The following is a 14,085-nucleotide window of genomic DNA, read 5'->3' on the forward strand; positions in this document are numbered from 1 at the left end:
ACTGTCAGAGGGTCAGTACTGAGGGAGTGCCGCACTGTCAGAGGGTAAGGACTGAGGGAGCGCCGCACTGTCAGAGGGTCAGTACTGAGGAGCTCCGCACTGTCAGAGGGTCAGTACTGAGGGAGTGCTGCACTGTCAGAGGGTCAGTACTGAGGGAGTGCCGCACTGTCAGAGGGTCAGTACTGAGGGAGTGCCGCACTGTCAGAGGGTCAGTACTGAGGGAGTGCCGCACTGTCAGAGGGTCAGTACTGAGGGAGTGCCGCACTGTCAGGGGGTCAGTACTGAGGGAGTGCTGCACTGTCAGGGGGTCAGTACTGAGGGAGTGCTGCACTGTCAGAGGGTCAGTACTGAGGGAGTGCCGCACTGTCAGAGGGTCAATACTGAGGGAGTGCTGCACTGTCAGAGGGTCAGTACTGAGGGACTGCTGCACTGCCAGAGGGTCAGTACTGAGGGACTACCGCACTGCCAGAGGGTCAGTACTGAGGGAGTGCCGCACTGTCAGAGGGTCAGTACTGAGGGAGTGCCGCACTGTCAGAGGGTCAGTACTGAGGGAGTGCTGCACTGTCAGGGGGTCAGTACTGAGGGAGTGCCGCACTGTCAGAGGGTCAGTACTGAGGGAGTGCCGCACGGTCAGAGGGTCAGTACTGAGGGAGTGCCGCACTGTCAGAATGTCAGTACTGAGGGAGTGCCGCACTGTCAGAGAGTCAGTACTGAGGGAGTGCGGAATGTGGAGATTCCACAATCTCTATTCAAAGATGTCTGGAAGGAATGACTGTCACTGTGGGATCTTGCTGTGTACAAATTTACTGCCATGTATCCAACATGATACCAATGACGACACGATGGAAAATATTTAATTGGCTGTAACTCTGAGACCGAGGTTGGTGTGATAGAAATGCTGGTTTGCTCTATCCCTTTTCTAACGCCGTTTGACTGCTTGCTGTAGGGTGTTGCTGTCTGCATTGGATTCTGTGCTAAGACTCACCTCGACGACACGCTGGCAAAGTTGGAGGATTTTGGCAAGTCCGACATCTTGAGGAAATCACCGAGCCTCTTCCACCTTCTCAAGGTACGGGCAATCTGCACTCTCGGCTGGGACCTTTCAATTCATCGCCCCTGGCTATTTGTCCACCAGCTTGCCATCGTTCTTGCTCCTATCTCTTCCCCCAACAGCCTGCAAATGTTTCTCTTCAGAGCAGTCAATAAAGCAAATAGAATCTTCGGCTTTATTAATAGAGGCATTGAGTACGAGAGTAATGAGGTCATGTTGATCTTTTATAAGACACGAGTTGGGTCTCATTGGGAATACTGCCTCCAGTTCGGAGCACCATTCCTGAGGAAGGATGTGATTGGAGAGAGCACAGGGGAGGTTCACAAGAATGATTCCAGGGATCAGCAACTGTAGTTATGAGGATAGATTGGAGAGGCTTGGGCCTGGTTTCCTTGGAGGGAAAAAAGGCTGAGAGGAGACGCGAGAGCCATTCCAGATTACCAGGGTTATGGACAGGGTAAATCGTGAGAAACTGCCCCCTCATCGTGAGAAACTGCCCCCTCATCAAGAATTAGAGAGCAAAGGTTGAAAATAATGGGTAAAAGGAGTGGACGTGATGGGAGGAAAAATGTTTTCACTCGGAGGGTAGCTGGAGTCGGGAACTAACTTCCTGAGAGAGAGGTGAAGGCAGGTTCGACCGAGGTTTTCAAAAGGGAATTGGATTGTTATCTGAACAGAGAGAATGTGCAGGGTTACAGGGGCAAGGCAGGGGAGTGTGACCAGGCCGGAATGCCCTATCAGAGGGCCAGTGCAGTCTCGATGGGCCGCAAGGCCACCTCCTGCACTGGAAAAGATTCTGTGAGGTCCCGCTTCAGATTCCTGAAGGAGAGTCACACAGATTCAAAACGTTAACTCTGTTTCTCGCCCCACACATGTCGCCCAGTCCTGCTAAGCTTTCCAGCACTTTTGCAATTTGGTTTCAGGGCTTCCCAAACTGCGGGTCATGACTTCCTGAGGCAGCAATGGCTGCCGTGGGGCTCTGGCTCACCGCTAACTGATATGAGACCCCTTTAAATCCTCACGTTTCTTTGGTGATGGGTGCGGCCTAACTGACCCATTTGCTGGCCTGATTCCTGCCCCCAAAAACCAATGTGAAAGGTCTTTGTGATGCAAAAACCCTGCAGTTTAAATATCCCCTGCTCACCAAACCCTGACTTCCACAGCTCACCAAACCCCGACTTCCACAGCTCGCCAAACCCCGACTTCCACAGCTCGCCAAACCCCGACTTCCACAGCTCGCCAAACCCCGACTTCCACAGCTCGCCAAACCCCGACTTCCACAGCTCGCCAAACCCCGACTTCCACAGCTCGCCAAACCCCGACTTCCACAGCTCGCCAAACCCCGACTTCCACAGCTCGCCAAACCCCGACTTCCACAGCTCGCCAAACCCCGACTTCCACAGCTCGCCAAACCCCGACTTCCACAGCTCGCCAAACTCCGACTTCCACAGCTCGCCAAACCCCGACTTCCACAGCTCGCCCAAACCCCGACTACCACAGCTCGCCAAACCCCGACTTCCACAGCTCGCCAAACCCCGACTTCCACAGCTCGCCAAACCCCGACTTCCACAGCTCGCCAAACCCCGACTTCCACAGCTCGCCAAACCCCGACTTCCACAGCTCGCCAAACCCCGACTTCCACAGCTCGCCAAACCCCGACTTCCACAGCTCGCCAAACCCCGACCTCCACAGCTCGCCAAACCCCGACTTCCACAGCTCGCCAAACCCCGACTTCCACAGCTCGCCAAAGCCCGACTTCCACAGCTCGCCAAACCCCGACTTCCACAGCTCACCAAACCCCGACTTCCACAGCTCGCCAAACCCCGACTTCCACAGCTCACCAAACCCCGACTTCCACAGCTCGCCAAACCCTGACTTCCACAGCTCGCCAAACCCTGACTTCCACAGCTCGCCAAACCCCGACTTCCACAGCTCACCAAACCCCGACTTCCACAGCTCGCCAAACCCCGACTTCCACAGCTCACCAAACCCCGACTTCCACAGCTCGCCAAACCCTGACTTCCACAGCTCACCAAACCCTGACTTCCACAGCTCACCAAAGCCCGACTTCCACAGCTCACCAAACCCTGTGATAAATGTAGCAATTTTAGATATGGGGGGGGAGAATAGTGTGGGGGATTCAGCAATGGTAGGGGCAGCACAGTGGTGTTAGCACTGCTGCCTCACGGCGCTGAGGACCCGGGTTCGATCCCGGCCCCGGGTCACTGTCCGTGTGGAGTTTGCACATTCTCCCCGTGTCTGCGTGGGTTTCACCCTCACAACCCAAGAAAATGTGCAGGTTAGGTGCCACCTTGCCCCCGGGCTTGTCAGTCAGCGTTTGTAATCAAGCCTCTTTGCTGGGCCCCTGAGCTGGGCCTACTGTCCACTGAACCGCCCTGTAATCAAACTGCTTTTTTTATTGGATCCCCAGGACAAGTCCGATGTGGATGTGGAGAAAGCAAAGAGTACGCTAATCCTGTGTTACGGATTCCTGACCCTCTATGCTCCCGAGGAACTGATTCTCGCTCGAATCGAGAAGGATGTCATCAAGCAAGTCCTGAACCACTTCAATACGAAGGTAGGAAGCAGCGGGGGGGACCACAGAGTACGTGACACCAACTCTCTGCACAATCCCTTTCCCCACGCTTGACAAGCTGATCCAGTTGGGATAGTTTGTGGGGGAGGGAATGGGTGGGATGTAATTGCCTGAGGGATCTGGACCATTCCGGGACAGGAGTTGGCGACTGTTCCAGACCTCGCAACTGTCCACGCTGTGAGGCGGGAAAAGTCCCAAGAAAATGAATTATTAAGCACGAAAAGTTTGACTATAATAAACACCCTCTCCTGAAACCCAGACCCTGGATAATAAACACCCTCTCCCGTACCCCAAACCCTGTATAATAAACACCCTCTCCCCAACCCCAGACCCTGTATAATAAACACCCTCTCCCCAACCCCAGACGCTGTATAATAAACACCCTCTCCCCAACCCCAGACCCTGTATAATAAACACCCTCTCCCCAACCCCAGACGCTGTATAATAAACACCCTCTCCCCAACCCCAGACGCTGTATAATAAACACCCTCTCCCCAACCCCAGACCCTGTATAATAAACACCCTCTCCCCAACCCCAGACCCTGTATAATAAACACCCTCTCCCCAACCCCAGACGCTGTATAATAAACACCCTCTCCCCAACCCCAGACCCTGTATAATAAACATCCTCTCCCCAACCCCAAACCCTGTATAATAAACACCCTCTCCCCAACCCCAGACCCTGTATAATAAACACCCTCTCCCCAACCCCAGACGCTGTATAATAAACACCCTCTCCCCAACCCCAGACCCTGTATAATAAACATCCTCTCCCCAACCCCAGACCCTGTATAATAAACACCCTCTCCCCAACCCCAGACGCTGTATAATAAACACCCTCTCCCCAACCCCAGACCCTGTATAATAAACACCCTCTCCCCAACCCCAGACCCTGTATAATAAATACCCTCTCCCCAACCCCAGACCCTGGATAATAAACACCCTCTCCCTCACCCCAGACTCTGTATAATGAACAGCAAGTCCTCATGCTCATTATTTCTTCATGTGCCTGTGAGCAACTTGCGTTGATTGGCATCACCCTGCAGGCCCATTGAAAACGGGGACCCCCACCTTCCTCTGCCCCCACCCTGCTAGCCCAGGCACCCAATGCTAAAAGTGCTGGAGGGCTTATTGGGTGGGGAATGGGGGTAATGCCTGTGGGAGATTTGGGATGCCTTCCGCGATGCCAGCCGGAGTCTGCACTCCTGTCTGAGGAGCAACGAGTGAGGTCTCACGTGGCCAAAGAGACTGGTGACTGTGAGACGGCACCTTGCTGCGTAACCTGATTCCCCACGCCAAGGGCTGGCTGCATTTCCTGCCAATGAGGTTCTGTTTAATGGGGCCGGTCCGCAAATATTGCCAGAGAATTCCGGCTCACTCGTGTCGAGTAACATTCGCCCCACAAGCACCAGGCAAGAGAGAATCTAACTATCGCCCCTTGACATTCAATGGCATTGCCATCACTGAAACCCGCACTAGGAACACCCTGGGGGTTCCCACTGGCCAGAAACTGAACTGGACGAGCCACATTAATACTGGAGGGACAGATCAGAGGGTGTGGATTCCATGGAGAATAACTCACCGCCTGGCTCTCCAAACCTATCCACCATTGTTGTGTCACTCTGGGCAAGTACGTGGTCAATTCGATCCCCAGAGTCACAACACGGGGCAGCACGGTAGCATGGTGGTTAGCACAATTGCTTCACAGCTCCAGGGTCCCAGGTTCGATTCCGGCTTGGGTCACTGTCTGTGCGGAGTTTGCACATCCTCCCCGTGTGTGCGTGGGTTTCCTCCGGGTGCTCCGGTTTCCTCCCACAGTCCAAAGATGTGCGGGTTAGGTGGATTGGCCATGCTAAATTGCCCATAGTGTCCAAAATTGCCCGTAGGGTGGGGTTACTGGGTTATGGGGATTAGGTGGGGTTACTGGGTTATGGGGATAGGGTGGAGGTTTGGACCTTCGGTAGGGTGCTCTTTCCAAGAGCCGGTGCAGACTCGATGGGCCAAATGGCCTCCTTCTGCACTGTAAATTCTATGTCTATGTCTATAACACAAATGAACTAACCAATAATTCTTATTAAAAAAAAAACCAAATCTTTGCCCCTTGGCTGTCCAGGTTTGTACATCTAAACACACTGTTTATTTATAACTAGAACTAATGTGAAATACGCAGTGAATACAGTTGGTTAAATGTCTTTTAACACCGGTCCCCACTAACATACCCGCCCTCTACCCACACACAAGACAGACAAACACAGAGGGGAATGAAAAGGGTGAAAAATAATAAGGATTAAGGTCAAAAGTTAGGAGTTCTTGCTTTAAATGATGTGTCCTTCAGTGCACTTTCTTCACAGCATGAGTGTAGTTTAAATTCTCGGGTCTACAGCTTGTGAGAAACCTCTTTGCAGTATAACTTACAGCCTTTCCAGGAGAAGCCTCTCGCTTCACATCAACCTCTTCCTCGCAGAGAGAGAGCTGCCAGATTTTGGAATTCTGCTTCCGCAACCTTTTCTGGGGCGAGAGAGAGAGTGTTAATAGATTCTCACGGTGGCCTTTTGCTGAGAAGTAACTGAATATTCAGGAGTGAGACGGTTAGATTCCTCCATCCAGCCGGCAAAATCGAAAGTGAAATGAGAACAGCAGCCTGGTAACTCGGAGAAACACGTCAGTCGGGCTAGGACCAATCATCACTAATCACCGGGCAGGGAACAGACATCTGAGCCAATTCATTGGCCACTGGCCAAGTCCATCAGTCCGAGTCACCACTGATGTCACCTGCGGCTGCAGTCCTCTGCTTGAATTTAAAGGCACAGGCCACCTACATGCTGCTTTGCCTTAAAGATACAGGCCGCATTAAAGTCACAGGTCCATTAATCACCCATGGATCAAAATGGTAATAGCAAAATAAAAGAAAGAGGGAATAAACCGGAACGGACAGGAAGGACTGTTATGGGCGAGGCGTTTTCAGAACCCCAAAATGTATCATGGAGTTCAACCAACCTCCCTCTTTAATGTATTTGTTGCTTTTCCGAGCACACGGCTTGTTCCCTAGGTGTGGGATTACAATTATGGACACGTGGGTTTTTAAACACAAAACAATGTTTATTCCATGAACCCAACTTAACATCTTAAATAAACATTGGATCTCTCAACACCCCTTACTTCAAAGATAACTCAGAAAATATTGCAACAGTAAATAATTCCTCAAAATGTTCCTTCAAACTTCCAAGAGACTTAACACCTTTAAACAGAATCACATCAGGTTAAAGGCTTTACTATTATGAGTTTAAATCACCCAAATGATCCAGAGATAGTCTTTCATGGCAGAGGTCACAGCAAATCCAGCTCACTGCAAAACACAGACACTCCCCAAGCTCTTTTCCTCCAAACTGCAGCTCGCGGGAAACACACAGACACACACAAGCTGCTTTTTCAAACTGACGAACTAAACTGCAAAATGGCTGATCTAAAGCCCAGCTCCACCCACTCTCTGACATCACTGTTTTCTTAAAGGTACATTGCTTAAACATCCATGTCTTAAAGGTACTCTCACATGACAGGAACCTGACACCATCCACAAGGCACAAGTCAGGAGTGTAATGGAATGCTCTCCACTTGCCTGGGTGAGCGCAGTTCCAACAACACTCAAGAAGCTCAACACCATCCAGGACAAAGCAGCCACGCTTGATTGCTCCCCGTTCCACAAACATTCAAACCCTCCACCACCGACGCACAGTAGCAGCCGTGTGTACCACCCACAAGATTCACTGCAGTAACTCACCAAGGTTCCTTAGACAGAACCTTCCAAACCCACGGCCACTAACATCTAGAAGGACAAGAATGCCATCCCTTGCCAGGAAGTGTTTGATGGGGACATCGTAGAGGGAGCTTTACCCTGTATCTAACCCCGTGCTGTACCTGTCCTGGGAGTGTTTGATTGGGACAGTGTCGATGGAGCTTTACTCTGTATCTAACCCCGTGCTGTACCTGTCCTGGGAGTGTTTGATGGGGACAGCGTAGAGGGAGCTTTACTCTGTATCTAACCCCGTGCTGTACCTGTCCTGGGAGTGTTTGATTGGGACAGTGTCGATGGAGCTTTACTCTGTATCTAACCCCGTGCTGTACCTGTCCTGGGAGTGTTTGATTGGGACAGTGTCGATGGAGCTTTACTCTGTATCTAACCCCGTGCTGTACCTGTCCTGGGAGTGTTTGATGGGGACAGTGTAGAGAGTGCTTTACTCTGTATCTAACCCCGTGCTGTACCTGTCCTGGGAGTGTTTGATGGGGCTCTGAGTATCTCGGTTATTGAGCCGGGAGGGAATGTTTCCGTTTTTATTGATTTTCTGGGATTTGTGGGATTTGCTGATTTGCTTTCACTTGTCTCGCAGGTTCTGGGGATTAAAGTTGAGACCAAGGTAAACGATATGAACTGACCTGTTTGCTCTCACTCCCTTCTCTCTCCGCCTAACCTGGTGAAGGTTTCTTTCTATTTCTCTCTCTTTCGAATTGCTCAATCCGGCTGATCAGCTATCTCTGTAAAATTCCGGGCTCCCTTCCGATTGGAGCTCAGTGAGGTCACCGCGGACAGCTGGACTCGGATTGTTTGTCTGATTACCTCAACTTTGGTCATCTGAACCCTGACCCGTGTGTGATCATTGGCCAACCTAGATGAAGGGTGAAGCATCAGAATGGAACATTCTGGAAATACAAGACGAGGCGTTCAGACAAGTCCCCTACCCCTAATTGCATCGTAGGAGAGGCACTGTCGGTGCCTGTGAGGCCATTCAGCCCCTCCGTGGTTATAGGGTCAGGTGGCAGGCATTCGGCCCCTTTCTGGATGGGACGTCGGAGCCCATAAGATCATTCACTGCTAACTGGAGCTCCCAACTTTGCTTCCTGGTGCTGGAATTCCTTCCTGGATGATGAAACATCCTTCACCTTTTTGATAACTCCAGTAATAATAATAATAACCTTTTATTGTCACAAATATGAAGTTCCTGTGAAAAGCCCCTAGTCCCCACATTCCGCCGCCTGTTCGGGGAGGCTGGTACGGGAATTGAACCCGCGCTGCTGGCCTTGTTCTGCATTACAAACTAGCTGTCTAGCCCACTGAGCTAAACCAGCCCACAGTTGACCCCAGTGTCCATGTTCTTGTAGTAATAATAACCTTTATTGTCACAAGTAGGCTTACATTAACACTGCAATGAAGTTACTGTGGAAAGCCCCTAGTCGCCACATTCCGGCGCCTGTTCGGGTACACAGAAGGAGAATTCAGACAGTCCAATTCACCCAACAGCACGTCTTTTGGGACTTGTGGGAGGAAACCGGAGCACCCAGAGGAAACCCACGCAGACATGGGGAGAACGTGCAGACTCCGCACAGACAGTGACCCAAGCCGGGACTCGAACCTGGGACCCCAGCGCTGTGACACAGCAGTGCTAACCACTGTGCTACCGTGCCTCCAGAGGGAGTGTCCCGGATTTCCATTCCCAATTGCGAATCCAACAGAATATTGCACAGGAGGCCATTCGGCCCATCATTCCCCTGCAAGCTCTTTGAGAGATCGATCCAGTTGGTCCCGTTCCCACCCTTTTTCGGGGGGCCCTGCCATCTATTTCCCATTTGAGAGTGGTGATTGAATCACCTTCCATCGCCCTTTCTGGCTGCACGTATCAGACCACCTCAACCCACTCCTGACCAGTCTGGCTCGAACTCCAACCCCCGCCCCACCCCACGCCAACCTGGTGACCCTCTAAAGCCAAGACAAAGCAAACCGCTCTGATATAACAGGCCCTCATTTTCCCACTAGGCCACAAGGGAGCGACGGTGTTTGCAGCCTTGCTGGAGTTTTCAACAAGAAAGGTCATCCCCGTAACGAGTTTGTGTTTGCTAAAGGTCAGCATCCTTTGCAAACACCATTATGCAGAGCCGGCAGGAGCTGGGATTGATCTCCTTGGAGCAGGGAAGGGTAACGGGGAGATTGAATCGAGGTCACAGGAAACTCTCACAAACAGCAATGTGATAACGAACCAGTTTATGGGTTAGGTATTGGTGTTGCTTATGGATTAATATTATCCAGCGCTCCAGAGACAACTTCCCTGCTCTTTATTTCAAATAAGTTCATTGGATCAACTACATCCACTGGCGACAGCAGACGATGTTTCAATGAAAAAACAAATTTCAAACAGGGCGGCATTCCCTCATCGGCAAAATTCCGGCAACGCGGCGCTCCCTCATCGGCAAAATTCCGGCAACGCGGAGCTCCCTCATCGGCAAACCTCCAGCAACGCGGCGCTCCGTCACTGCTGAACCTCCGGCAACGCAGGGCTCCCTCATTGCCGAACCTCCGGCAACACGGCGCTCCCTCATTGCTGAACCTCCGGCAAAGCGGCGCTCCGTCACTGCTGAACCTCCGGCAACGCAGGGCTCCCTCATTGCCGAACCTCCGGCAACGCGGAGCTCCCTCATCGCCGAACCTCCGGCAACGCGGCGCTCCCTCATTGCTGAACCTCCGGCAACGCGGCGCTCCCTCATCGCCAAACCTCCGGCAACGCGGCGCTCCCTCATCGCCGAACCTCCGGCAACGCGGCGCTCCCTCATCGCCGAACCTCCGGCAACGCGGAGCTCCCTCATCGCCGAACCTCCGGCAACGCGGCGCTCCCTCATCGCCAAACCTCCGGCAACGTGGCGCTCCCTCATTGCTGAACCTCCGGCAACGCGGCGCTCCCTCATCGCCAAACCTCCAGCAGCACGTCGCTCCCTCATCGCCAAACCTCCGGCAACACGGCGCTCCCTCATCGCCAAACCTCCAGCAGCACGTCGCTCCCTCATCGCCAAACCTCCGGCAACGCGGCGCTCCCTCATCGCCAAACCTCCGGCAACGCGGCGCTCCCTCATCGCCAAACCTCCGGCAACACGGCGCTCCGTCACTGCTGAACCTCCGGCAAAGCGGCGCTCCGTCACTGCTGAACCTCCGGCAACGTAGGGCTCCCTCATTGCCGAACCTCCGGCAACGCGGCGCTCCCTCATCGCCAAACCTCCGGCAACGCGGCGCTCCCTCATCGCCGAACCTCCAGCAACGCGCCGTTCCCTCATCGCCGAACCTCCGGCAACACGGCGCTCCCTCATCGCCAAACCTCCGGCAACACGGCGCTCCCTCATCGCCGAACCTCCGGCAACGCGGCGCTCCCTCATCGCCAAACCTCCAGCAACGCGCCGCTCCCTCATCGCTGAACCTCCGGCAACGCGGCGCTCCCTCATCGCCAAACCTCCAGCAACGCGCCGCTCCCTCATCGCCAAACCTCCGGCAACGCGGCGCTCCCTCATCGCCAAACCTCCGGCAACACGCCGCTCCCTCATCGCCGAACCTCCGGCAACACGGCGCTCCCTCATCGCTGAACCTCCGGCAACGCGGCGCTCCCTCATCGCCGAACCTCCGGCAACACGGCGCTCCCTCATCGCTGAACCTCCGGCAACGCGCCGCTCCCTCATCGCCGAACCTCCAGCAACGCGGCGCTCCCTCATCGCCAAACCTCCGGCAACGCGGCGCTCCCTCATCGCCAAACCTCCGGCAACGCGCCGCTCCCTCATCGCCAAACCTCCGGCAACGCGGAGCTCCCTCATCGCCGAACCTCCAGCAACACGGCGCTCCCTCATTGCTGAACCTCCGGCAACGCGGCGCTCCCTCATCGCCAAACCTCCGGCAGCACGTCGCTCCCTCATCGCCGAACCTCCGGCAATGCGGCGCTCCCTCATCGCCAAACCTCCGGCAACACGGCGCTCCCTCATCGCCAAACCTCCGGCAACGCGGCGCTCCCTCATCGCCAAACCTCCGGCAACGCGGCGCTCCCTCATCGCCAAACCTCCGGCAACGCGGCGCTCCCTCATCGCCGAACCTCCGGCAACGCGGAGCTCCCTCATCAAACCTCCGGCAACGGGGCGCTCCCTCATCGCCAAACCTCCGGCAACGCGGCGCTCCCTCATCGCCAAACCTCCGGCAACGCGGAGCTCCCTCATCGCCAAACCTCCGGCAACGCGTCGCTCCCTCATCGCCAAACCTCCGGCAACGCGGAGATCCCTCATCGCCAAACCTCCGGCAACGCGTCGCTCCCTCATCGCCAAACCTCCGGCAACGCGTCGCTCCCTCATTGCTGAACCTCCGGCAACGCGGAGCTCCCTCATCGCCAAACCTCCGGCAACGCGGCGCTCCCTCATCGCCAAACCTCCGGCAACGCGGCGCTCCCTCATCGCCAAACCTCCGGCAACGCGGCGTTCCCTCATCGCCAAACCTCCAGCAACGTGGCGCTCCCTCATCGCCAAACCTCCGGCAACGCGGCGCTCCCTCATCGCCAAACCTCCGGCAACGCGGAGCTCCCTCATCACCAAACCTCCAGCAACGCGGCGCTCCCTCACTGCTGAACCTCCGGCAACGCGGCGCTCCCTCATCGCCGAACCTCCGGCAACGCGGCGCTCCCTCATCGCCGAACCTCCGGCAACGCGGCGCTCCGTCATCGCCAAACCTCCGGCAACGCAGAGCTCCCTCATCGCCAAACCTCCAGCAACGCGGAGCTCCCTCATCACCAAACCTCCGGCAACGCGGCGCTCCCTCATCGCCAAACCTCCAGCAACGCGGCGCTCCCTCATCGCCAAACCTCCGGCAACGCGGCGCTCCCTCATCGCCAAACCTCCGGCAACGCGGCGCTCCCTCATCGCCAAACCTCCGGCAACGCGGAGCTCCCTCATCGCCAAACCTCCAGCAACGCGGAGCTCCCTCATCGCCGATCCTCCGGCAACGCGGCGTTCCCTCATCGCCAAACCTCCGGCAACGCGGCGCTCCCTCACTGCTGAACCTCCGGCAACGCGGCGCTCCCTCATCGCCAAACCTCCGGCAACGCGGAGCTCCCTCATCGCCAAACCTCCGGCAACGCGGAGCTCCCTCATCGCCAAACCTCCGGCAACGCGTCGCTCCCTCATCGCCAAACCTCCGGCAACGCGTCGCTCCCTCATCGCCAAACCTCCGGCAACGCGGCGCTCCCTCATCGCCGAACCTCCGGCAACGCGGCGCTCCCTCATCGCCGAACCTCCAGCAACGCGGCGCTCCCTCATTGCTGAACCTCCGGCAACGCAGGGCTCCCTCATCGCCAAACCTCCGGCAACGCGGAGCTCCCTCATCGCCAAACCTCCGGCAACGCGGCGCTCCCTCATCGCCAAACCTCCGGCAAAGCGGCGCTCCGTCACTGCTGAACCTCCGGCAACGCAGGGCTCCCTCATCGCCAAACCTCCGGCAACGCGGAGCTCCCTCATCGCCAAACCTCCGGCAACGCGGCGCTCCCTCATCGCCAAACCTCCGGCAAAGCGGCGCTCCGTCATCGCCAAACCTCCAGCAACGCGGCGCTCCCTCATCGCCAAACCTCCGGCAACGCGGCGCTCCCTCATCGCCAAACCTCCGGCAACGCGGAGCTCCCTCATCACCAAACCTCCAGCAACGCGGCGCTCCCTCACTGCTGAACCTCCGGCAACGCGGCGCTCCCTCATCGCCGAACCTCCGGCAACGCGGCGCTCCCTCATCGCCGAACCTCCGGCAACGCGGCGCTCCGTCATCGCCAAACCTCCGGCAACGCAGAGCTCCCTCATCGCCAAACCTCCAGCAACGCGGAGCTCCCTCATCACCAAACCTCCGGCAACGCGGCGCTCCCTCATCGCCAAACCTCCAGCAACGCGGCGCTCCCTCATCGCCAAACCTCCGGCAACGCGGCGCTCCCTCATCGCCAAACCTCCGGCAACGCGGCGCTCCCTCATCGCCAAACCTCCGGCAACGCGGAGCTCCCTCATCGCCAAACCTCCAGCAACGCGGAGCTCCCTCATCGCCGATCCTCCGGCAACGCGGCGTTCCCTCATCGCCAAACCTCCGGCAACGCGGCGCTCCCTCACTGCTGAACCTCCGGCAACGCGGCGCTCCCTCATCGCCAAACCTCCGGCAACGCGGAGCTCCCTCATCGCCAAACCTCCGGCAACGCGGAGCTCCCTCATCGCCAAACCTCCGGCAACGCGTCGCTCCCTCATCGCCAAACCTCCGGCAACGCGTCGCTCCCTCATCGCCAAACCTCCGGCAACGCGGCGCTCCCTCATCGCCGAACCTCCAGCAACGCGGCGCTCCCTCATTGCTGAACCTCCGGCAACGCAGGGCTCCCTCATCGCCAAACCTCCGGCAACGCGGAGCTCCCTCATCGCCAAACCTCCGGCAACGCGGCGCTCCCTCATCGCCAAACCTCCGGCAAAGCGGCGCTCCGTCACTGCTGAACCTCCGGCAACGCAGGGCTCCCTCATCGCCAAACCTCCGGCAACGCGGAGCTCCCTCATCGCCAAACCTCCGGCAACGCGGCGCTCCCTCATCGCCAAACCTCCGGCAAAGCGGCGCTCCGTCATCGCCAAACCTCCAGCA

The 14,085-nt window shown here is 56.3% G+C and overlaps 1 protein-coding gene across 2 annotated transcripts in view; it reads left to right on the forward strand.

The window, feature by feature from the left end:
- LOC140406177 (maestro heat-like repeat-containing protein family member 1) overlaps positions 1 to 14,085 on the forward strand; it is a 123,905-nt gene that overhangs the window by 62,224 nt on the left and 47,596 nt on the right. Inside the window, exons 13-15 of one of the 2 annotated variants that reach the window (XM_072494318.1) lie at positions 947 to 1,069; positions 3,483 to 3,629; positions 8,033 to 8,059. In XM_072494318.1, coding sequence (XP_072350419.1) covers positions 947 to 1,069; positions 3,483 to 3,629; positions 8,033 to 8,059 — 297 coding nt within the window. The remainder of the gene's footprint in view (positions 1 to 946; positions 1,070 to 3,482; positions 3,630 to 8,032; positions 8,060 to 14,085) is intronic. The other variant, XM_072494319.1, reaches the window with a different exon arrangement.

The sequence above is a fragment of the Scyliorhinus torazame genome, unplaced genomic scaffold (assembly GCF_047496885.1).
Source record: "Scyliorhinus torazame isolate Kashiwa2021f unplaced genomic scaffold, sScyTor2.1 scaffold_336, whole genome shotgun sequence".
NCBI lineage: Eukaryota > Metazoa > Chordata > Chondrichthyes > Carcharhiniformes > Scyliorhinidae > Scyliorhinus > Scyliorhinus torazame.